The sequence below is a fragment of the Equus quagga genome, chromosome 4 (genome assembly GCF_021613505.1).
Source record: "Equus quagga isolate Etosha38 chromosome 4, UCLA_HA_Equagga_1.0, whole genome shotgun sequence".
Taxonomy (NCBI): Eukaryota; Metazoa; Chordata; class Mammalia; order Perissodactyla; family Equidae; genus Equus; species Equus quagga.
The window spans coordinates 99,022,463-99,047,195 of NC_060270.1; the positions used below are offsets into that span (position 1 = coordinate 99,022,463).

Here is a 24,733-nt window from a genome sequence, read left to right on the forward strand (position 1 = left end):
GCTAAGTGAATAAGCCAGTCTCACAAAAGGACAAATACTGTATGATTCCACTGACATGCGGTACTTAGAGTAGTCAAACTCACAGACAGAAAGTAGAATGATGGTTGCCAGGGACTGGGGCAGTAAGGAATGCAGAGCTACTGTTTAATAGGTACAGGGTTTCAGTTCTGCAAGATGAAAACAGTTCTGTGGTAGAGATGGCAGCACAACAAGATGAATATACTTAATATCACTAAACTGTACATTTTAATGGTTAAGATGGTAAATTTTATGTTATATGTACTTTACCACAAGTTTTTTAAAAAGTTAAATGAGACTTTTGACATATAACCTCCAAGTAAATGTATTACTAACTTACCTCTGGTGAACATTCCAGAATTTTCACACCTCTTATTGGGCTACTCTCAACCCTACCTTTTCAATTCTGTTGAACACAAGAAGTGAAAAAGGCCAACAAGGACTCTTCCCCAAGCAGCAAGGTGAGATGCAGAAGACCGCCTTCCACTCACACAGGACCTTATGCTAAGCAAAATGCTTTGACATTCTTCTTCCCATTTATAACCCCAACCCCGCTGTGAGGAAGGCAGGTCAGACAGGGCTGTTACCCTCACTTCGAAGTTGGGGAAACCAACCAAGAAAAAAATAAAATCACAGCTAAAAAAAGGAACAAAATTAAAATTTTCTGATACCAAATTCAAGCTGGAAGACATCCTCCTAGAACCCTCGAGTTTGTTACTAAGACTGAAAAGCCAATTCGATTTAAGATTACTTTTGTGCTTCCATTGTTCCCATAAGAAAATGCTTTATATTATGTACATCTTTTTCATATGTTGAAAAAAATTCACTTTTGACTTGAAAACATTTTATTTAATTTATACAAATAACTACTAAATACAAAAAGTAGATTAAAACAAAATAGTTATTTTTTTCTGGCAGAGTTTAAATGCACGTAATGGATAATTCCGAAGAAAATGCATTTTCCCCACAGCGTTCAGGACTAAAATTCTACTGAAATCTTTGCTTCTAAATCAGTAATATATTCAGTGGTGTCACGTGGGTAATGGCTAAATACGTTTTGCATATGAACTGAAAAAGAGTTACAGTCTACACACATACAAATGTGAAGCACTTAAAATGTGAATTTAACTCATAATAAAAGAAAATGTCCATTTCAGAGTATAGTGTTAAAAACATTTCGGTAATAAAATCATAAGACCACATAAAAATAAGCTTTAACATATGCACGAAGCAGTTTTGTAAAAACTGCTAAGTGCACAAGTAATAAATAATTTGCAAAGTTGTGTATAAACAATTCCTAATGTTCAGCATCATTGTAAACATCAGCACATGTGTAAAATGCAGCAAAGTCTGACATTACATTTTGTTTTGCCAAATTGAATTCCTATTATCCAAAGACAGACCAGTGGAGTACGCAGCCAACGTTTGGCAAGTTGGGTCTTCAAAATTAAGAGTAACAGTGCAAGTAAGGAATGCAAAGAATTCCTAGTGCAATAAAGAAGAGAAGCACAGGCAATATTGCTGATTAAAAATTCACCACCTCCTTGAGTGTCCCGTGGGGAGTGTCTAGGAGAGCTGTGAAAGATATGCAAAGCCACTGTCTTAATGCCCAGATCTCTTTTAGGATTTCTCTGTGTTCCTCCAGTTCCCTACCTTTGCAACAGTGTCTGTCCAACATTAGTCTCTGCAGTGAACAGTTCGTGAAATGCCCAGTTCACAGTCATTGAGCGAGGTTAGGGTGGTTTTGGTGTCTCCCCAACACATGGCTGGGTAAGATGTCTGCCTTGTCAAAGCAGCCTCTGGGGAGGGAGACAGATGGATTCTGTTCTGACAACCAGTCAGGCCAGCATTAGGTCCCAGCTGGACAACAGCAATATCAAATCTTCCTTCTTGACTCCATGACAATGTCAACAGTCAGTTTTCAATTTGTCTAGGGAATTATCAATTTTGGTCAAAGTCTTTTTGATACGCAGAGCTGTGAGTCTCGCGGACGGATTTTGATACCAGCATTCTTTCATCAGCTTGGCCAGAGAGGTTAATGTCTGAGGAGAGAAAGAACAAACACCACAGTGAATAAGTGGCTTTTTTAGTGGCCCCAGAAGCTGGGCAGATGTCATGTCAACCATTTTGTAGAACTCTGCAGGTCTTGTCAAGTTAAAGTGGTGGTATCGCCATCTTCTTTAAACAAATAATCAAGGCCTTAGCCACTGATAAAGAAGCCACTCTTGTATTTCATGAACTCTGTCCTCTGCACTCCTAATGCTTCCAACTGATGTTATCTGGTAAATTACATAGGCCAGGCTAGACCTCTTGATGCTAAAAGCACCCATATTTATCCTGTGTAACCCATTATTATCCTAATCCAGAGTTAATACTGAAATTTGTAGAAAGGGTCATTTCTCAATGTCTTAGATTAGCTACTACTCAAGAGCAGCAATAAGGATCTTCAGTGTTGAACAGCTTATGTTTGTAATTTCAGGTACACAGAGATAGAAAAGAGGTTAAAAGCATCACTCACAGCTTCTTGATTTACATATGAAACTGCAGTCGTAGGGCCTCCAGCAGAGTAAGGAGTCTCCCAAAGTTAGGGCCTCCAGCAGAGTAAGGAGTCTCCCAATTTCTGGAGCTACTCAGTAGTAGAAATTCCTGTGACTACTGTCATTCACTAGCAAGATCTATCAGATATGGCTCTTCCAAGAAAGAGACCATTTTCTGAACCTACCCAGCTGGGTTTAAGACCCTTCTACATAAAATAGAGAGAGAAAGCAATAGATAAAGCAGATCACTCAAGAACAATACCAGTTGAAACTCAAGAACAAGTAAATAAACAAGCGAGGATAGCTCTAAAACTAGGAAAGTGACATTCTTACCGGGTCTGAGAACCATCTGTTGGGTATGTTCGGCCTCTGTTGATCTACACAGACCACCTTCCTCATATCTTCAAAACTCGGGTCATTGGGAACCACGTCATAGAATGGTGGCTTATAATCTTCCACAATACCTGCACACAAGAACAAGAATTGTGTTAACAAGAGAGTAGGGTTCCCCCAGGGTTTTATTGATGGGTGTCACAGGTTATAGTGTGACAGGAAAAAGTAGTGATCACCTTCCTCACATTGCAAGGTGATTCTGAAAGCTACAAGTAGGTCTTAAAAAAAACAGAACAGGACATTACATAGAAGCCCTGCAGAGAACTGGAGGAAGAACGAATGTTAGAAGAAAATGTGACTACTTCTCATATAATTACAATTATTAACAAAACTCTCTAAGAGCGTCTATAAACAACTGCATAATGCCCAATATGGCACAGGAGACCCATAACAGAAATTCGTTTGGTGATCAAAAGGAGACGAGAAAGAAGGTCCATGAATCTAGTGTTTTCAGACCATAAATAAAAATAAAAACTTGTTCACAAACTAGAGCTAGAGGCAAACAAATAATCCAAGAGCATCATCAAAATACCCCTTTTTGTTATAAAATGATTGGGGGAAACAACCATTAATATAAAATAATCCCTCCCACTGAGAGGATGCAGATAACGTAGTATGAAATAGTCACTTCCTCATTCATTCATTCTACACGCACTGAGTCCCCTCTGCTAGATGCAGCTGTCTGTTTGATGGCTCTATTATTTACTCTCAGATTGAAGGCAGAAAATAAAATGTAGAGGAGGATACATTTGGGAAGGCAGAAGATGGTTAAAAAGAATGAACTTTTCCCTTACTCCCAAGCAAATATGAAAGTGGCTAATTTCAGCTTCTGCCCCTGCATGGTTTCCAATGCCTTAAACACCTTTTTTCTCACCAAAATTACATCAGTTCCTTACTTTTCACAAAGAATAATTCCACAAATAGAGAAACTTAAAACTTCATCATTTGAAATTAGAAAACTGATTCTTTCCCTTATAGAGAGGAAACCAAGAAAATCTGTTCTTTCCCTTCCATCATCAAAGGCTTCAACAATGAGGACAGTGGATTACTCAGCTTGACATCCTCCTTCCTTCCTCCATGTAACTTTCTTCTATTCCTAAACAGCTAACAGCTTGTTGGGGGAGATGAGAGGAGGCCGTGAGGAAAGTTGTAGTTAAGTTTTCCTAGTTCCTACTAGCCATCTGAAAAGCTTCAATCCCCATTTCATTTATCAAAGAAATTAAGAGTGAGAACCCATTCTTAAAAATCCCATATAAATACAAACATATACAAAATTAGCCATGATAAGGAGCATACGTTAAAGAAATACTATAGATCTTTTTCAAAACTTCACATTCAACTAAGTTTATTTTAAAAGTAGAACATAGTCTAAATTTTATTTTAAAAATTTCTAGTTGCTATTCTAGTCTAAATAACTTCTCCACATTGTATAACTGCACCTGTAACATGTATTAGTCGATGGATTAAAACCTTTCCAAGCAAATCATCAACAGCTCATATTAGGCAGAGACCACTGCTCTCAGAAGACAACGTGAGACACCCAACACTGAGGCCCACCCTACTTCTCTTGTTAACGATCTCAGGAAGCATTCAAGCAAAAATATTTTAATCCTTTTCAGTACTAAGAGACACCACATAAAATACAACTGGGCATGGACCTGCAAGATAATTTATACCTTTTCAAGGGCCACATGAATTTATAGGAAACAGGAGGAGATGTGCCCTCTGCCACCTCTCAATTTTTCTGAAAGAATAGTTTTAGTAGCTTGGTTTAACTCTTTAAAAATCTAGCGCAATAGCCAGCTATTTGGGGTAATTTGCCTGGCTAGCTCAGGAAGGGTTATATGATTGTCAACAGTAATACTACATTGGATTTTTTGATTTTTCTATAAATGCAAAAGAAAACATGGCTGGATTTTTAAAACATAGGATCTGGGGATACTGAACAGTACATTGCACTATACAAAGATGGAGTTTTCTCTTGTGTTTATTTGCCCATATTTTAATCTTATTAGATGTCCCGTGTTTTAAAAGGAATCACGTTTAAAAGGAAAAACGATTTAATTGATTACACCTGGGAACCAGTCATGCCTCTCTTTCTTCAACCATCAGCCAATTGTTGATTGTTTCCATCTGACACAAGTTATGCTTTTCCAGAATAAAATAAATCGGGGATTAAACTCCAGCAGTCATATGGAAATCCCTCTGGTCAAGGAAACCAATTATTTCAATCAACATAAAGTACATTACATACCTACTATGTGTGGAACACTGTTAAATATTGAGGATGATGAAAGTATAAGACATGCTCTTGATTTTCAAGGAACTCAAAATCTAGTGGAAGATGAGAACAAGCCCCTTTCTTTTTCCCTTAGATAATAGAAATCTTGTTTAAAAGAACCTCAAGAATGTTTTTCACCTCACTACTTACTCTATATCTTGAAAGGCAAAGATAGGTTAGAAATTCTCACTGTATTTTTACTTGTTGGTTCCTAAATTTACTCAATAACCATTTGATCCCTTAAACTGAGCATACCAGAGGTTGTGCTTGGCACTAGAGATACAAAAATGAAAAAAATGGGATGTTGGTAATGAGGAGCAGAATAATGGGAAAGGGAGATAAGAAAAAATAAATACATTACAAACTAGCCTTAGAGGTAGGGACAGGGAGAAGGGGTGAGGGACGTGGTACTCATCAGGTCTCAGAGAAGAAAACATCTGTGTGGTTGGTGAAGTACCAGATATGAACTGGGTGCCAAGAAGCCTAAGTAAGCTTTCCAGGAGCTAGGGCTTGAGTGGACATAGATAAGGAGTTTGTAAGGCAGAGAAGAGGATGCAGAAGAGAAAACACCAAGGAGAAGAGGCATTCCTGACAGAGTTGGGAGATACAGAGCAAAGACAAGGAGTTACAAATGACCCTCACATACTGGAGAGATGGAGGGAAGTTCCCCATGGCTGAAATCAAGTGCACGTGGTGGTGGGAAGAGTGGGATGTCGCGGCTAGGCTGTGAAATGACTTGCGTTATCAAGGTAGGAAGTTACTATACTTAACAACTGCTCCTCATCTCTGACAGAAAGCGACAAGCAATCTGGGTGGCCAGGCAAAAAAGTGAACTCGAAGTCCTTTAAAGACAGCACCCAATGAGCAACTGCCAGATCGTGAGCCAGCAAAGATGACAGCATGAATTCAGGAAAAGTGACTAAAAATACAAAGTACTTCGAGTGCCAAATGAGTGGTACAAACAACAAAGGATACAGGAATGCAGCGGAAGAGGAGCTCTCAAATTGTGGAAGGATGGTCTGAGCCAGGCCTTGCTTTCTATGTAAGCAGGCTGGTGTGACTCAAAGGGCCACGAGAAAGAAATCAAATAAATTATTCATAACTTACTCCCCCACAACTTTTGGCATGTGTATCTGATTTATACAATCATTCTTTCCTAGGTATATGTCTAATTGAAAGTTTTCTCTGGGGCAAATGTATCTTTACCAACCAATATCTCTACCATTAATTTGCTGCATGACTCTGAGTAAACCCCTTAGTTGCCATGCCTTAGTTCCAACACCTTTAAAGTATGCATCACAGAGCTGGCATGCAGATCAGCAAGAATGCCCTAGATAGTGCTTCAAAAAGCATGACACGCCAGAGTGGTCTTTCTAAAATGCAAGTCTCCAGAAACAAGGGCTTCCTTGTAATCTTCCCCACTAATGCCTCAACTAGGGCCCCAGTCTTCTCCCCTCTTGACAGTTGCATCTGGGACTTACGGGTCTCTCTGCTTCAAGTCCTCCCCTGTAGCCCTCCACCATATCCTACTGCCTCCTTAAGATCTTTAGGAAAAAAGGGAGGAAAAGCTCATTATGTCCCTTCTTCGTGTATTCCATCCATCTGTGGTACCCATGGATCATGCTCATTCCCCAGTAACCCCATTCCCCACCACTGTCCTCCTTCACATACCTGGCCATCAGCAACACTGGAATTACTTGCTGTTCCTTCAATATGGCACCTTTACCACTTCCTACAGCTCTTCCTTTCGCCTGGGATCCCAATCGTCATCCTTGTCTGATTTTATTTCTCTTTCCCACTTGCATATCCTCCCAAGTTTGTCCAACCGAGAGGTCCTATTCATCTCATTTACAACTCAGTTCATGCTTTCTCTCTTCTAAGAAGACCGACTCACCTTGCTGCCACAACTGCAGGCCCCTAGACAAAGTTCAGCGTCTACTTTGTACTCAAGTCACCTCCCTGTACACCTCAGCCATAATGGCTTAATCTATTAATTTATAATAACTTGTCTGTTCAACTAAAATGTCAACACCTTTAAACTATATATTTCTCTTTTTTTTGCCCAACTTTTCCCCAGAGCCTGACAGAATACCTTTCATGTTATAGACACTAAATACAAATTAGTTGAGTATTAATTATGTGTACACAATCCTTTATCCAAACCCCTTGGGGTTAGATGTGTTTGCAGAATTTGGAAATTTTTTAACATTTTACAAAAGTAGTAAGTGGCACACACCATATTTTATGTGACACACTAGCAGAGTCTGAGGAACACCCCACAGCCAAACACATTTCTGCAGCAAAATATATGAACAGTCACACAAAATGGGATAAATAAAGGATATAAATAGACTCATGTCAGTTCAGGTCAGGTCTGACTGCTAAGTGAGTTCTGACAAATAAGTTATAAAAGTCTTTTTTGGGTTTCAAAGCTCAGTTGCAATAAGGGATTGTGGTCCTGGCTACACTCTGAATAATCTGAAGGTGAGGTGAAGAGACATCGATGGGATGTTAGAATCATGTAGATCACAGCCTTAGTTTCCTTTGGAAGAAGAAACTGAGGACCACACAGGAAAACTTATTTTTCCAAGTTCACAGCTAATTAATGGCAAAGCTAAACTAGAACCTCATTCCCTGTTCATATTCTAGAATTCTTCCCAACAAGCCAACAGTGACATAATGAATATACCTTTCTCTGCATCAATCTCATGTCACAGCGTGCTCACTTCACGTTACGCTATCTCTCATCACTGTCCTCCAACTTAGGTCATCACATCTGATATCCAGGGAACAGGTTAGGAGAATAGAATCCCTGGCATCTACATCCACACAAAGAGCTACTGTTAACAGTTAACTCCTACGGAAATTCTGAAATCCTTCAGGGTTTAGAACATTACAAGTAAACCTATGTTAGAGAGGATTAGAGAGAATGGTTCACATTTGACTTCGGAGAGGACTATTCAGTTAATATAGTGTTTCCTTCAGGGGTGGCATGTGAGAAAATGTGATGTGGTTCATGGACAAAACTTCCATCTTATCAACTGCATATTTATTTGTATAGTTATCTTCTACTTTATGCCACGTGATACTGGTTTTCCCATTTCCAGTAGTGATATTAATTTCCCTTTAAAAGAAAATTAAGTTTACAAAAGGTTAGCCAACTTAAAGGAAAATAATGGTACAAGTGGCATTTGGTTATGGAAAAAATCATAAAGGTAGTATGTATATGAATAAATCTTGGGAAGAAAGGCATTCTTCCTGGGGAGACAGGACTCAACAAGGTGTATCCCATTTTTGTGTTACTTCGCTTAACATTTCTCAGAGGAGGACTTTAAAACATTTTTTCATGTCATGGACCACATCAGTAACAATTAGTGGATAAACGGATGAGGTTCCTCCCAGCAGAGGTGACGAGAGCTCAGGGGGTTCTGGTCCTCCTTGGCCCTGCCTCATTGCCTGAGATTTAAGAGAATCAGTACCTCAGGCATTCCTGTAACCCAACAGAGTACACTTGCTGGGAAGCCCTGCCTTACCCCATGGCAGGTACTCCTTTTGGAAATTGGAATTAAGTTGGAAGGATGGCTCTGTTCCCTGCTAAGTAAAGTACCTGTGTGGCAGCTATGACCTCATCCCTCCATCCCCACCGCCATTCATGGGCATATGGAACCATGCACATCACTCAAAGTCAAGACTAACCACATTTTCAGAAATCTGTTAAAATTATAAAAGTAATTTCTATTATTGGGCTTCTCATCAATGTAACACAGCCAAAGTAAATTGTTCATAGATCGCTGTGGCGTCAGACCCTACTAAAAACATTTATTAACGCTACAGTTATCAGAGGAGAGGGCAAAAGCCCTAGGAGAGATGCACAGCCATGCTCTAAGTTAAGCTATGGACAAGATGCCTGAGACCTGGCATACCCCCAAAACCTAGAGAGAGAAGCCCCACAAGAGTTCCAAACATTTGGCAGCTGTGGAGGTCTCATGAGAAGAAGAATGTATCATTCACTGAATGGTGGGCCTGTTACAAGGTTTAAGATACTGTTATTTGTCTTAATGGAGGGCTGCTCTTAAAGGGGTGTCAAGGAAAAGAGACTATAAGCAGTGAACAGCATCCAATAAAATTCTGCTAGCTTCAGGTGACTTTACCATGAGGTCAGTCGACTGTGCCTTACTTTGGTCTGGATCTCTACATTAGGGACATGAAATTCCAGGAATCAGTGGGACAAAAATCCTCCCCTCCTGTTCCACCTCTATATTCCTGCCCCCAGCCACTTACCTAAAGCCTTTTTTAAAAAATGGAAAGAAATCACTTTAATGAATACGAAAAAATTTTCCCAAATATGATGATTTTTCCCTTTGTTCAAACCTTAGCATACACTAGAGTAGTGAACTAAAATCGTGAAACACGGTGGATATTAACTTGAAGAAAATAAGAGTTGTCGTGGTTTCTGTACACAACCCATTGTGCTTAGGAACGGAAGCACAGGCAGTTCTCTGGCAAGCCCAAGGATTAATTAGAAGGAGTTTTCCAAAGTATGTGTGCCAAACATAAGCTTATTCTAACAAGTATTTCCTAGTCCCCACCCCACAAGATGCAGCCTGGCCAGCAAGGATTTTTCTATGAGAAATGAATACTTCTTGACACATTTTAACACTGGATTCCATCACAAAATAAAGCCAGTAACAGTGAAACAAGAGCGAGTCCACACAGCCCTCTTACAGGCAGCGACAAGGGAAATGTATTTAGACTCAGGGTGAAGGGTCAGCATAACGATGCGGGGGGAAAGGCAACTGAGATCTGCAAGCACACAAGTGGCCTCCATCACTCATTTTGAATGGAATGGAAACAACACCCATGGCTGTGATATGCATCGCTTACTAGAGCCAGACACGCACTAGATGCTTTACATACATTATCTCACTTAATCATCAGAACTCTTTAAATACTATTACTATCAATATTTTTTGGATGATGAAATTGTTCTAAGTGATCGAGTCAGAGAGTACGATTTCAGAGCCTGAGATATTAACAATTACATTTCGTTGCCTCTGGCGGGCCCAGGAGAAGCACTGCACAGCTGCAGAGACGGTGCCACCTGTCACAAAGGACTTCTATGTGCAGTGTAATGGCCCGAGGAGAGCCACAGCAAGCAAAGAAACACGTCACAGGGGCCTGCCCTGTCGCATACTGGTTAAGTTCAAGTATTCTGTTTCAGCAGCCCGGGGTTCACCAGTTCGGACCCTGGGTGCAGACCTATGCACTGCTTATCAAGCCATGCTGTGGCAGGCGTCCTACGTATAAAATAGAGCAAGATGGGCACATATGTTAGCTCAGGGCCAATCTTCCTCAAAAAAAAAAAAAAAAAAGAGAGAATACATCACAACAAGGTGTGCGGCAACCAAACACGATAAAGGAACATGTCTGTCCTGTCTTCTAAATGTGTTTCCCTGTTCCATCTGGGTACGCTGCCTTTTCAAAAATTCTGGTGCGTATTCTGATGGGGACCTTGGTACCACATGTTCTAATCTCCAGGTACTTTTAAGATAACTGGGTTATTGATGATAGTGAGGTGTGCCTGTCACATAAATGACAAATTTATATGACATTTAAATCACGATGAAAACTGTGTGTCTATTAAAATAGACAGTAGACTGCGAGCCCCATGAAGGTAACACAGGCTCGTGCTGCTCAGATGATGCTATAGTCAAAGATGTGCTGGAGGATGGACAGTGAAGATTATTTTATTTAGTTTTCAAATCCTTAAGCAGATGACCACAGTATCAGAGCAACCCAACTATGGACTTTCTGCATTCAGGGATCCAAACAAGGTATAACACGAGGGCTAAGGCTCCAGAGAAAGGACTTCTGAACTCAAGAGGGAACAGCTGCAGGATACCTGGAAGGGGCTAGGGAAGGTTTCTGACCAGACCACAGCTAAACGGCACGAGCCCACGGTTATGATGTACCCACTTATCTACAGAATCCTATAAAGTTCTTTCCTCACAGCGCACTGAACTTAGGTAACCAGAAACAAATTTGTCTGCAGAGCTATAAAAGGAGGAGGAGAAGAAAGAATACCGCCAGAGAAGTAGTCAAAATCCAAAAAGAAAGGGCGAGGCCTAGATACCAGACTCTTCAAGGAGAAGTGGACCCCTTTTTAAGCTTTGAAGATAGAGCAAGTTTCACCTGACACATGAGGACACAAGTCATGGACATCCTGCTTGGACAGGCTCTGTCACATCCTGGGGCAGTCTTTATTTCCTGGTCTAGGTGAGACTGAATGAACATACCCCATTTGAACATGACATCTCAAGAGTATGGTCCCTGACCCAGCAGTGTCAGCATCACCTGGGGCTCTCTAAGGAAAGGAGATTCTCGGTCCAGCTCTAGACCTACTAAATCAGAAACTCTGGGGGTGGGCCCAGCACTCTGCGTTTCTACGTGATTCTCACATGCGCTCCAGTGTAAGAAGCCCTGCCTTAAGTTCATATAGAAAATTCACACAGGAAAGGTGAGAAAACTGTTTTCTTTCCTACCAATTCCAGATTCAGTGTCAAACCAAACACAAAAAGTAAATTCCAAAAGACACTTCAGAAATTTTCAGCTGCGAGAATAGACTTAACTCTCATTTCCTGTACAGAAACAGCATGGAGTTTATTGGTAATAGCAAATAAATGTAAAATTCCAATGAAAATACAAAATGCAACATATTTTTATACTCATGGTTCACTTGAGGATCATATTGCTCCAGGAGAACTATCTGGTCATCAATTTTTATAATGGGCTCAGAAACTCAAAGGACGCATAACTGTAATGACCTTCCTAAGATAAGATATTCATATATTTAAATGAGGTACATTTTATATGCAATAATTTCAAAAAAATATATTCTTTTAATGACAGTTCTTAAAGCTGGTAAGACAGCGAAATAGGTACATCACACCCTGGGGTGAGGGGATATTGTAAATTCGTACGACTCTTATGGAAAGCAATTTGGCAATATGTGTCAAGGCGTAAAAACACCCAAACTCCCTGACCTGTTAAATCTACTCCTTTTCAGATTAAGAATTAATTCCCCAAATGAAAAAGTTTTATGAACAAAGATGTCTACTATAAGCCCCAAATGGAGGAGACAGGAGATCTAATAATATGGAAATAGTAAGTTAACAAAATATCATGTGACCACTTAAAATAAAAACAGACTATTTAACATTAAAAACACACACAAACGAAAAAGATGATACAGAATTGTATCTATACCATGATTACAACTACGTCAAAAAATAGATACGTGGAGGCTTACAGAAGTGGAAAGAAACAAGAACATTGCAATGTAAAGGCACAATTTCTCTTATTTTTCTTTCTACTCATTTCTTCTGTTTTGGGGGAGCAATGATTAAAATGCTAATATTAATAAAATAGGTTTGCAAGCAGCAATAAACACATCAAGTTTAAGTTTCAATAAACATTTCTGTGTGTGTGTGTTTGTGTGCATGTGAGCACATGAATATTAATGCAAGAAGAAGGAGTAAAGAGAAGGGGGAAACAGCAAATTAGTCATTGCCAAGGGACAGCAGCGGATTTCAAAGGAGACATGACATACACCCCAGAACAAAAGCTCAACCACAAAGTGTTAGGAACTAGAAAATAATCTAAATGATGATGTAAGGGGGGGATCAATCAAAAAACAACCGAAATATTCTCTCTTCCTCTATCCTTCATGATTTAATCAAAAGTAATGTTGAACACAGGACAGATCAAGCAAACTACCATTTGTGATGCTAAATTTTAACCTGATGACTCCAATTTCACACTGACTGCTATTAATCACAGCTGATCTTTAAAGGCCAATTGGGTTTATGCCCATAACACAGGGAACTAGTTTGCAACATGAGTTCTTACAAAGCCTCAGATCCCAAGTTTTTGCCAAGTTTGGCTTTCATCACACAGACTCGCTTGGCACCACTCCAGCACACCCACAGCTGGATTGCTACCATCCTGGCCTTGGACTATGAGCTTCCTCTTAGTCTGGGACAAGTTCCTCATCAGATGGTGTATTATGACACCAATCCTTCTCTAAAGTTTCTGTTATGATAAACTAATTAGAATTAGATTTTTTCAGTTCCAAGGTGCTTAAGAATGACAGGGGAGGGGGAGGGGGAAATGAAGCTGATGTGCAATTTCAGGCAAAGTTCATAACTTTATAAATCACCAAAACAATCTCTCTGTTGCAAACAATTCTCAAGGCGCTTGAATGGCACAAAATGCAAGTCAGCAGTTCCCAGTGATTGAGAAACAATTACCAAGAAAATGTTCATGACTCCATCAAATAAAAAAAGGACTTTACTTTGAAAGAACTGTCAGGTTACAATGCATGTGTGTTTATGTTTAACTGGAACTGACTTTGACACCCTTAGAGAGTTTCTTAAAAGCAGAAACACTCTGGTGTTAGGAAAAAAAAAGCTACCATGAAGGCATGCCAATTTTCATTATTGCACACTAAGACTATCTTAAATTACCCCGATTTCACTTCTCTCACAGAACCTCCCATTCTCTGGCTGTGTTATTCATGAAAATTATCATTGTCCTAAGAATCTCAATCCTTACAAGAAAATATCAGTGGAAGGTAGGATGGTGCATAGATGTTAGAGACTTCATTATTTCTTTAATACTTCAAATCCAGATTTCCAATGGATCCTAAGAGAGCAAAGTATCTTGTGTAAATGAATATTAATCTCTCCTTTTATGGCATTTCCTTCTGTTTTTCTGGAACAATTTCAGACACAACCTCTGTGAAATAAGATTTCCAGTTCTGAAGATATGAAAAGCTTGATTTAATCAAGTCAAGAGATTCTGGTATGATGGCCACTCTGTAGGTAGAGGGGGCATGTGCAATTTGAAAGGGAATACCTAGTGCTTCCAGAATACAAAGTACTTACAGTAAAGTTCAACAATGTATTTGTGGCTGCTTTGGATACATGAGAGACAAGAGAGTTTATTGTTCAAAAGGGTTGACATATGCTTCCCTAACTGCTAAGGCAACACCATTTCATAAAACCCACTGATAAGAGGACCAGCACAAGCCACCTATTCAAGGCGTCCTAAATTTAAACTTCACTTATTCAGAAGGTACAACCTGAGCCTTTTTCAAAAATCCAAACTTAAGAAGTAAAAATATCTAATAGCTACTTAAGCCTTCTCCTCATGTTAAACCTTACCTGTGAGAAGAGCAAAGGAGGGAGGTTGGGAAGAAAGACTACGCACATGGAGGAAGGAAGGAAGGAAATACAGACCAATCAAAAAAAAAAAAAAAAACAAAGAATAACTCGTCTCTTCCGGAAATACTCTTTTTCAACCATTATTTCCTCCAGTGTAATTAAAACACAGTGCCATTACATTCCACCTACCATAAATCATAAATCAAAATCAAAAGCAATAAATCAAATATAAATGCTGATAGCTTGACAAGTTATGATTCATGGACCAATGTGGACTTAAAGATTCTCTCTGCCCTTTTAAAGGTAACACAATCAAGAGGCTGCGACAAGGACAATATTATCTTAGATCAGATACCTACCGTTGCTCACCATCCGCCTGGCCACTTCCCACAAGACAAGTCCAAAGGCCCAAATATCGACTCTCTTGTAAGAATCGAAACAATCCACCTGGATGGTTTCATCTAGAACTTCGGGGGCCATGTAGCGTTTGGTGCCCACACGGGGGTTGTTCCCCACGTCAAGCTGATTGGTGCTCTGGGAATGCATGACTGCCAGGCCTAAAAGGAAGGGGAAACAGTGTCAGTCAGCTCACTTCATACTCATAGAGGGTTGCTGAAGAATTTTAAACCAACCCCAGTCAAAAGCACCCTCTTGTGGTATCCATGGTCACTGCTGCATTACACCCACAGTGATCTCTGGAACGCTTGTTTTGATGACTTCTGTGAGAGCAGCAAGGAGGACTAATGCTAGAAACACTCTGAGGCTATTAGGTTAACATATGAACTTCCGAGACAAAAAGTTTCAGGTAAATAATAAACTAATCCATCAAAGCAATATGAGGCCGGTGTTGGAAGTCCACAGGAAAACAGACACACAGGTTAAACGGGAGCCTCAAAGTATCTTAACAAGAAGCAAATTAAGCTCTCAGGCTGCACCCCAACTCCTACTAGTCTGCGAAGACAAATTTCAAACAGTGTGAGACAGAGAATTTGAGGTAATTTATCACTCCATAAAGCGGCTACTGCTACAGGAACTGCTCCATCCCTAAGGGAAGAGCTGCTCCTCTGAGCAATAACGCTGCCCAAAGCCACAGGCCTTTCTCCACAGTCACATGTCCAGAGAACACTAAACTGGACCTCAATTCAAAGCACAACTCTCATGTTAAATGGTTCTGAAGCACCTTCTTAAACCATGACTCATTTCGGAATTCCTCACTCAATTAGAGAGAGCTGGCATTCCTCACAGATCAGGGAGGAATAGGCAGATATGTGCATGGTTTATTTGAAAGTAGAATTACTTTTTGATGCATATGCAGACCAAGTGAAAATGATTCTTGTCACACTCAAAATAATGAAAAATGCCAAAATGGAGCAAGCAGTCCCTATAAACGTTTGCAACCCAATGATCCTTTGGGGATCCCTCAAGCCATCTAAGGAGCATGCTTCTCCTTCACTCTATGGCTTTGAATGTATGGGATGAGGACTCCGTATAATGCCAGGGAGACAGCACATATGTCATCTCAGCCTTCATAATTAGCAAAGATATTGGCAACCGCATTCAACAAAATCAGTCTGGTTCCTCTTCCCCTTATTTTTATAATCAACCCCAAGATTCTAAGGCTACTGTGTACATTTCCCAAACCACATATGCCCCTCCAACATTGCCAGAACCAAAGAATCAAAATAACAGAATATTAAAAAGGTGTAATTTAAATAGAGCATTAAGATACTAGCTGTGGTGGTTTAAAAATATGGGCACAAGTCTTTTGAAACTTCTCCCTTTAAGGAGTGAAGCTCAACTCTCATGCCTTGAGTATGGGCTGGACTACTGAACAGAATATGGCAGAAGTAAGTGCGTATCTCAAAATTAGAGCACAAAAAGCATTTTGGCTTCCTATTTGCTCTCTCTTGGCTCACTCTTCATGTTATGAGGACACTCAAGTGCCCTGTGGAAAGGGCCATGATGAGGAACTGAGGCCTCCTGTCAACAGCCATGTGCGAGAGCCATCTTGGAAATTCCTCCAGCCCTGATTCAAGCTTTGACTGTCACCCCCATGACCCTGAGCCAGAAGCATAAAGCTAAGTCATTCCAAGATTGCTGACCCTTAGAGGAATGTGTGCGATAATAAATTTGTGCTATTTTAAGCTAAGTTTTAGAGGTAATTTGTTACCCAGCAATAGATAATTATTACACTAACTAAAGAGACGAAACAACCAAATGCAATGTGTGAACCTTGGCTGAATTCTTGTTTGAAAAAACTGGAAAAGTTTGAAAATGGATATTAAATGATATTAAAGAATTACTGATAACTTTTAGGTGTGATAAACTGTGATTAAGCGGGAGACATATTTTGAAGTATTTTTACGGGATGCATTTTGACGTATTTAGGAGTAAAGTGTTGTGATGTCTGCAACTTATTTTCAAATGAATTAGCAAATATGTACACACAGCCACATAGAGATACAGCAAATACAGCAAAATTTTAAGAATTGTTAAATCTAGGTATTTTGGGTATGAATGATTCTTCTATTATTCTTTTAAACTTTCTGTATGTTTTGAATTTTTTTAATAATAAAAAGTTAGAAAAATAAATAGAATAAATAATAAATAGGTATTTCTGCTAAAATACTGCTATTTTTGCAGTATTAATAACAGAACATGATTTCTAACAAGTGATCCTTCATTTCTGGGTATAAAGTGAAAAATTACATACAAACTGTGGTCTTCCAGCAGCTATCTCCTGTACTACCAATCTACTCCCCTGAATGATGACCCCTTAACACAGACTTCTGCACAAATCCATGTATCCAATCAGAAGGCTGCAGGCCAAAAGAAATGTAGTTGAAGAATTAATCAGTGGGACTTACTGCAAAACTCCAGCCAAGTCCCATAAACCAAAGCCAACAGCTGCCTCCCTTTGTCCATCTTCCCTGGACCACTGGACTACAACCGCAGCTACCATTTGAATGATTTACCAAGCATTTATAATAATCTCTCAATCTTATAAGAATCCTGTAAGGTGGGCATAATTGATTTTTAGTAACATGATTAACACATAAATGTGCTACTATAGAAGTTTCAAACAATACAGAAGTACAATGCGAAGTGTCAAACACTGAAGTCCCCTTTACTGAGCCCCCTACCTTTGTCCTACGTATAAGCAGGGCAGCTCTTAGGGCAGGTAAGTAGATAGATAAAAAGACCTGCACAGAAATACTGAGTATATAATTGGGAAATTCAAATCACCCTGGGTCCAAAAGCACAGCCATAAGTCTACACCACAACTCAACCTGCCTGCAAAAAGCTTCAGGGCCATGCATTCTCATACTTGGAAAAAAAATACTGTAAAATAATATCTCAACATGCACACACAGACTTTAGAGGGATTCAAAAGAAATAAATTTTCTTGACATGTCAAATCCCTTGTGTTCACCAACAAAAATAAATTTTATCATTTATATAATTAGAGCTAATATTGTCTAAACTTTTATCAAACAATAACCACTATGATATGAATACAAGATAAACCACTTTTTAATCAAGTAGAGTGAGGACTCTCAATAGTCCACTGAAATGAATACCCAAAATTACAATTCAGTTCTTATCAGCATAATTATTCAGCCAATATTCTAGGGGTCTAAAATGAATATGGTTTTACACAGAATGCCACTATAAATGAAAATAATCTTATTTATAATGCAATTAAAGCTACACTAAGCATTACCCTAACACCATAAGAATGAGCTATCCCAGCAGGACAAATGGTAAATTAGTTTGGGGATTTTTTTCCTCTTTCCCGATTGACAATTTTGCCTTGGTTACAGAACAACTACTTTAGAAACAATTTTTAAGACCAACTCATTCCATAGTTTGTTGAATTGTGTACCTGCTTCGTCTAAAAGTTTATGAAATCAGAATGCGACAGTCCTGGTTGCCTCTGCAGGTGGTCTGAGGCAGGGCCTGGCTGCACAAGCACGAGGTGACTCTCTAGGGTAATGGGAAGGTGAGCATTTCAATTGTGATTTGAATTTTACAGCATTTTTCAAAATTCTGAGATTGTATACTTTAGATCTGTGCATTTCACATAAAATGGAAATTTTACCAGAAAAGAAAAAGCTAAACAAATAAGGAACTCTAGTGAATGATACAGTGGTGTGCATGCTGAAGTCTTTGCAGGGAAGAACTCTTTTGTCTGTAATTTACTTTGAAATGTATCAAAGGTTAAGATGGACTGAGGAATGGAGGATGGATAGACAGGTGATAAAGCTTAAGAACAGTAGGGTGTTAACAGGAGAATGTAGGTGGTGGATATACAGTTGTTCACTGTGAAGTTATTTCAATTTGTCTGTATGCTTGAAATGTTAGGGGAGAAAAAGGATGCAATCTGGCTAAACATTGGAATACAATAAAAATAAAAACAGTAATTAAAAATTATTTTAAAAAATTTACCCAAATCTGCTATGCAACACTGTCCATTCTTCTTAACCAGGATGTTTTTGCTCTTTAAATCTCGATGAGCAATGGCTGGTTTCCCTTGGGTCCCAAATATCTCTATGTGCAAATGTGCAAGACCACTAGCTATGGACAGCACTATTCGCAGGCAGCTAACTGTATCCAGAGTAGTGAGCTGAAGATAGTCGTACAATGATCCCATTTCATGATAATGTGTGATTAACCACAATTGGGTACTGGAGTGTCTTGACGTCATGTCTGAAGCAATGAAACCTGGAGAGAGCAAGAACAAAACGAACAGACATGTGAGAATTCCACATTGTAACTTTTAGGATGGAAATAGTGACCCATACAGGAGATATCATCTGTAACAAAAAATATTTAAACTAACCAACTACTATAAAAGGTGGTCTACAGAGGCATCAACAGAGAAAAATAATAGTATTTATTCAATAAAATGGCACTGCTAATGAACAGGAAATTTTCATATTCATTTCCATTGTAAATAATCCTTTAAAAAAATATTTTACATTGCATTAAGATTCAGACAGGAGTAATATCGTTGTGCCTACTCATGATGGTGCCAAAGTCTTCATCATGCTGACATTCCAAGTACAGATCATTCATCAACCACCTAAAAAGAACACAACCTAGAACCTGGACACCCGTGTTCTAGTCTCGACTCTGCCTGTGATTCGCTGTGTAACGTTGGGCAACTCATTTAGGCTCTTTGGAATATCTCTGCTCAGATGTAAAACAAAGGGGTGAGTTTACATTAAGTGGTTAACTGATTCATCAAATTAAAAAAAGGAACCAATCAAATATAACAAGCACCTATGACGCTCTTTGTCAGTCACACAGGAAAACCAAGATGACAGTGTTTGTTGGCTAGAAAAGACAGATATAAAAAGGAAAAATTACAATATAATGTGAACAGTACTGTAGCATATACCTGCAAAGGGCAACATGAGCCCAGAGATTTTTCTAGACACTCTGAGGGGACTTTTGAGCACACTGAAAGAACTCTGGAAGTCAGAGGCACTTCCAAACCTATAAAATAAATTCTGATGTATGTGCTTGCCTTTTCTGCTACAGAGATTTTCTAGCATTATTCATATATATATATATGTATAGAACTATAAATATATATACATATATACATATGAACCTTATGGACAGTGAAATTTGGGACATATAAATAGAAAAGAAAATTTAAAAGAAAAACAGATATGCCTTGAGGAAGAATTAAATAACTTGTGAAAGTGTAATGTAAAAGGAAAATACACGAAAATGCCTTACACTTGCTTAGTACTTTATATAAATTTTACGTCACTTTCACATATATTTTCTCACGGGATTTTTCTCAATAGACCAGTAAGATAAAGATCACTGTACTCATTTTGCAAATAATCAAGTTGCTGCTGGGAGATGCCAAGGATCACACAGCTTTTAAGTTGCTCCCAGCTCCAAGTTTGGGGCTAGCTGTTCCGGCACGTCATGCCTTGCACAGGAAGGCTCTGGGAATAATAGTCCCCTATCTGACCATCATTGTCAACAAGAGAAGTGGCTAATACCATTGAGTACTAACAATGCGCCAAGCACTCCACATGCCATCCTCCAAAAGACCACATGATGTGGGTAGATTACATCCTCGACTTTCAGGTCTGTAATGGTCCCCAGCACACACACTCTTACCCACTATAGCATTCTGCCCTCAAACAAGCTGACCTCCTCAGAGAAAGACAATTTGACATCTGCAGAGTGAACTGAATAACATTTCCACATCTTGATCCCCTACCTCTTTCTCCCTCTTCTTCTGAGCCAGTTCCCACAGCCAGCCTTCGTCTCTCACTTCTTCCCTACTCTCCATTCTGTCTTCTTCTCCCTGTAGCTGTTTCTCGTAGAGCCCCAAGCCGGCCATAGTATGAATCAAAATGTGTACTCAGACATTAGCTGTTCTTACTTAAGAAAATGTTCCTGCTTTATCATTTTAAGCCAAATGATATTAATCTTTAATGACTTTCTCTAAAATAAATATCCCACTCAAAAGAAATTAAATTATAGTTGTATATTTCTGTAGCCTCTACTGATTTCTCGGCCCAAGGGAGAATAGTCTCTGATTAAATAAATACATAAATTTTTATTCTCTCACTTTCCCTAAGCTCCCTAGGTCTTAGAGAAGGATTTTGTCTGTCCTGTTAATTATGCTCTAGACCTTCAGGAAAAATTACCTCAAATAAGCAGGATTTTTTTAAACTGTTTCTCTCTCAAGTGTGTATTATATAACTACACTTGCTTCAAAATGCTAGAGCATTTTTACGGGATTTTTGCACTTTGAGTCAAAGCACTCTGCTGTCAGCGAAGGTTGAATAGGTACCCATAAGTTGGAACGCAGGCACAGCTATTGGCTATGTTTATAAGAAGCAGAGAAAGCGATTAGGTTAGAAGCCTCTTATATTAACAGCCAAAGTCATCCTCCCAGGCTCCTCAAGAGCTAAAATATAGTCAGGCCATCACTTAATGACAAGGATATGTTCTGAGAAATGCATCATTAGGTGGGTTTGTTGTTGTGCGAACATCATCGAGTGTACTTACACAAACCTAGACGGGATAGCCTACTGCATACCGAGGCTATATGGAATAGCCTATTGCTCCTAGGCTACAAATCTGTAGAGCATGTTACTGTTCTGAATACTGTAGGCAATTGTAACACAATGGTAAGTATTTGTGTATATAAACATAGAAAAGGTACAGTAAAAATATAGTATAAATGGTAAAAAATGGTACACCTGTATAGGGCACTTACCATGAACAAGAGCTTGCAGAACTGGACGTTGCTCTGGGTGAGTCAGCGAGTGAGTGGTGAGTGAATGAGAAGGCCTAAGACATTACTGTACACGCCTAATGGTTTTATAAACATTGTACACCTAGGCTACACTAAATTTATAAAAAAAATCTTTTTCAATAAACCTTAACTTACCGTAACATTTTTACTTTATAAACTTTTAAATTTTTTTTAAACTTCTTGTCTCTTTGATAATAACATTCAGCTTAAAAGACAAACACGTTGTACAGCTGTAGAAAAATATTTTCTTTCTTTATATCCTTATTCTATAAGTTTTCTATTTTTTTACTTTTTAAACTTTTTTGTTAAAAACTAAGACAAACACACATTAGCCTAGGTCCACACAGGGTCAGGATCGTCAATATCACTGTCTTCCACCTCCACGTCCTGTCCCACTGAAGGTCTTCAGGGGTAATAACATGCACGGAGCCATCATCTCCTATGATAACAATGCCGTCATCTCCTATGATAACAATGCTGTCATCTCCTATGACAATGCTGTCTTCGAGAATACCTCCTGAAGGACTTGCCTGAGCTCTTCTTCAGGAGGCAGGTGATCTCACACAAGTCAAGTAAAACTGCCACCTTGGTTTCCTCATTTGTAAGATAAAGATAATATCATCATCTATGTCCAAGGTTATCGTGAAAATAAAAGAGTTATTAGGGAAAATGCTCCATCTCATGCGTAATACACAGTAAGTGTCCGAGAAGAGTTGGTTATTATCATACAGTCATGCACCGTGTAACAACGTTTCAGTCAACCACAGACCGCCTACACAACAAGTCCCATAAGATTAGCACCTTATGGCCTAGGTGTGTAGTAGGCTACACCATCTGGGTTTGTGTAAGTGCACTGTATGATGTTCACATGACAAAATCATCTAACGATGCATTTCTCAGAACATATTCCTGTCATTAAGCAAGGCAGGACTGTATTTTAAAATAGCTCAGGGTTCAGTTAAAACCAGAACAATTTTGTAACTTAGTATCCTCTGCAAGTAGTTTCCTTCCAACTGGTCTCAAAAAACTCTGACTAATTAAATGGTTCAGCAGTACCTTTTAAGAGTATGAGACGGTTCTGGAGATAAAGGGTGGTGATGGTTGCACTATGTCAACATACTTCATGTCACTGAGCTGTACACTTAACATGATTAAAATGGTAAACTTTACGTATATTTTACCACAATTTTATTAAAAAAGAACGTAAGACGAGACTCTGGAGTAAAATTCTCACATTACTCAAATTCCTTGGTTTTAGAGATGAGGAAAAGAATGCTTGAAACATACAATTTTGGCCTAAAGTCACACAGTGGGCCTCTAATGGTGCTGAGTAGAAACCAGCTTCCCAAACTCCCAAACCACTGCTCCTGCCACCACACAACAGAGCGTCCCATTATTCACTTATCTGTTGACTTCTACACCAGACAGCAGAAGGAACAATGGAAATCCAAACTAATTGTCTGCGAGATATTGTTTTAGGAGGATAAACAACAAGGGCCCAGAGTTTTATATGTATGCATATAGGTATGTATGTATGTATGTATATGTATGTGTGTGTGTCCACGTGTGTGTGCATGTAATTTAATTATGTTTTTTGGGAGGCTGGAGTTAGCAATACTCAAGGGTGGGAGGAAATCATGGTCTGATATTCAAAACAATATGCTCTTCTGACAGAAAAGAAAATGACCACAGAAAACTTTAAAGTCTCTACCTCCAGAAAACTGGTAAAGCAGGGAAAGAAATTTAACAAATTTCTAACAAATTTCTAATGGTGCATTTCTACGAGCTTTCCCCACTAAAAGGACTACATGGTAAGATCAATCCATATGGCTATAATTATGATGAGGGTGGAAAGATCTCATGATTTCAGAACTTCCATGGAGCACGAGTACTAAGAAGTGGACAATGTTTTACCCTGTGTGATCACACTGAGGGAACCTAACTTCCCTCACATGAATCATACGGCAAAGGTGACTTTCAAATTTCTCTTGTGATTCAATCTAATTTAATAAATATTTACTGAGCACCCAGCACGTGTGGGGTACTGTCATCAGCACTGAGTATGAAACCAAAAACAGTGGAAATAATTCTTGTCCTCTGTGTACAATGGAGTGTATCATTCCAGGTCATTTAACTCAGGAGCATGGATAAAGTGATTACCTGCACAGCACAGTGATATCTAGAGCATTTTGCTCAATGAACCTGGGGGCCTCCTGAGTGTGAGAAGTTTTGCCTGAACATGCCCTTCCTTCAATGAGTCTCAGATCCCACATGCTTCTTAGAGTATGCGCACCTGCCCATTAAGAGTAATTCTAGTGTTTAAAGATAAGTACTTCTTGTACATCACAGCTTCTAACATAACCAATGCTTTATCCCTTGCTCAACCTCAGTCTGTTCCAGTGTCAGCGGAAAAATCAGGACATTTAAGGGTAATTTTGACTGCAGATGAATTTTCACCTCATACTCTGACAACAGAATCTAAGAAACAATTCCATTATAGCTAACTACCATGTTGGGTACAGAACCGTGATTAGGAGTTAGACTGCCTGGAGTCTATCACAGCTCCACTGTTTAACTTGCCGGGTGATGTTAACCTTTCTGTACCATGGTTACCCCATGAGTTAAAAGTAGGAAAATAAGAATATCTACCCTCTTATGGTCGTGGTGAGGATTACATGAGAAAACGCACTTAGTGCATTTAAAGCAGTGCTGGCTGCATACTAACAGGTCATTATTGTTGTTACACATATGCATCTACCTGCAACACAAGGCTGCGTGTGGTAAGAGTCATAGCAGAGGTACACAGTGAGGGAGTGCAGAAAAGCACAGTTAAATCCACTGGGCGAAACTGGAAGGGAACTGAGAAGTTCTGTTTTATATTTTTGAGGAAGATTAGTCCTGAGCTAACATCTGCCGCCAATCCTCCTCTTTTTGCTGACCCTGGCCCTGAGCTAACATCCAAGCCCATCTTCCTGTACTTTAT

General features: G+C 39.2%; 1 protein-coding gene across 2 annotated transcripts in view; it reads right to left on the minus strand.

Annotated features, from left to right (window-relative positions):
- Positions 1-845: 845 nt before the first annotated feature.
- Positions 846-24,733, minus strand: part of ACVR1 (activin A receptor type 1) — a 74,093-nt gene continuing 50,205 nt past the window's right edge. For both annotated transcript variants that reach the window (XM_046659603.1, XM_046659605.1), the window contains exons 8-11: positions 18,903-19,178; positions 14,813-15,010; positions 2,889-3,019; positions 846-2,060 (exon numbers count right to left, since the gene is read on the minus strand). In XM_046659603.1, coding sequence (XP_046515559.1) covers positions 1,926-2,060; positions 2,889-3,019; positions 14,813-15,010; positions 18,903-19,178 — 740 coding nt within the window. In that variant the 3' untranslated portion in view covers positions 846-1,925. The remainder of the gene's footprint in view (positions 2,061-2,888; positions 3,020-14,812; positions 15,011-18,902; positions 19,179-24,733) is intronic.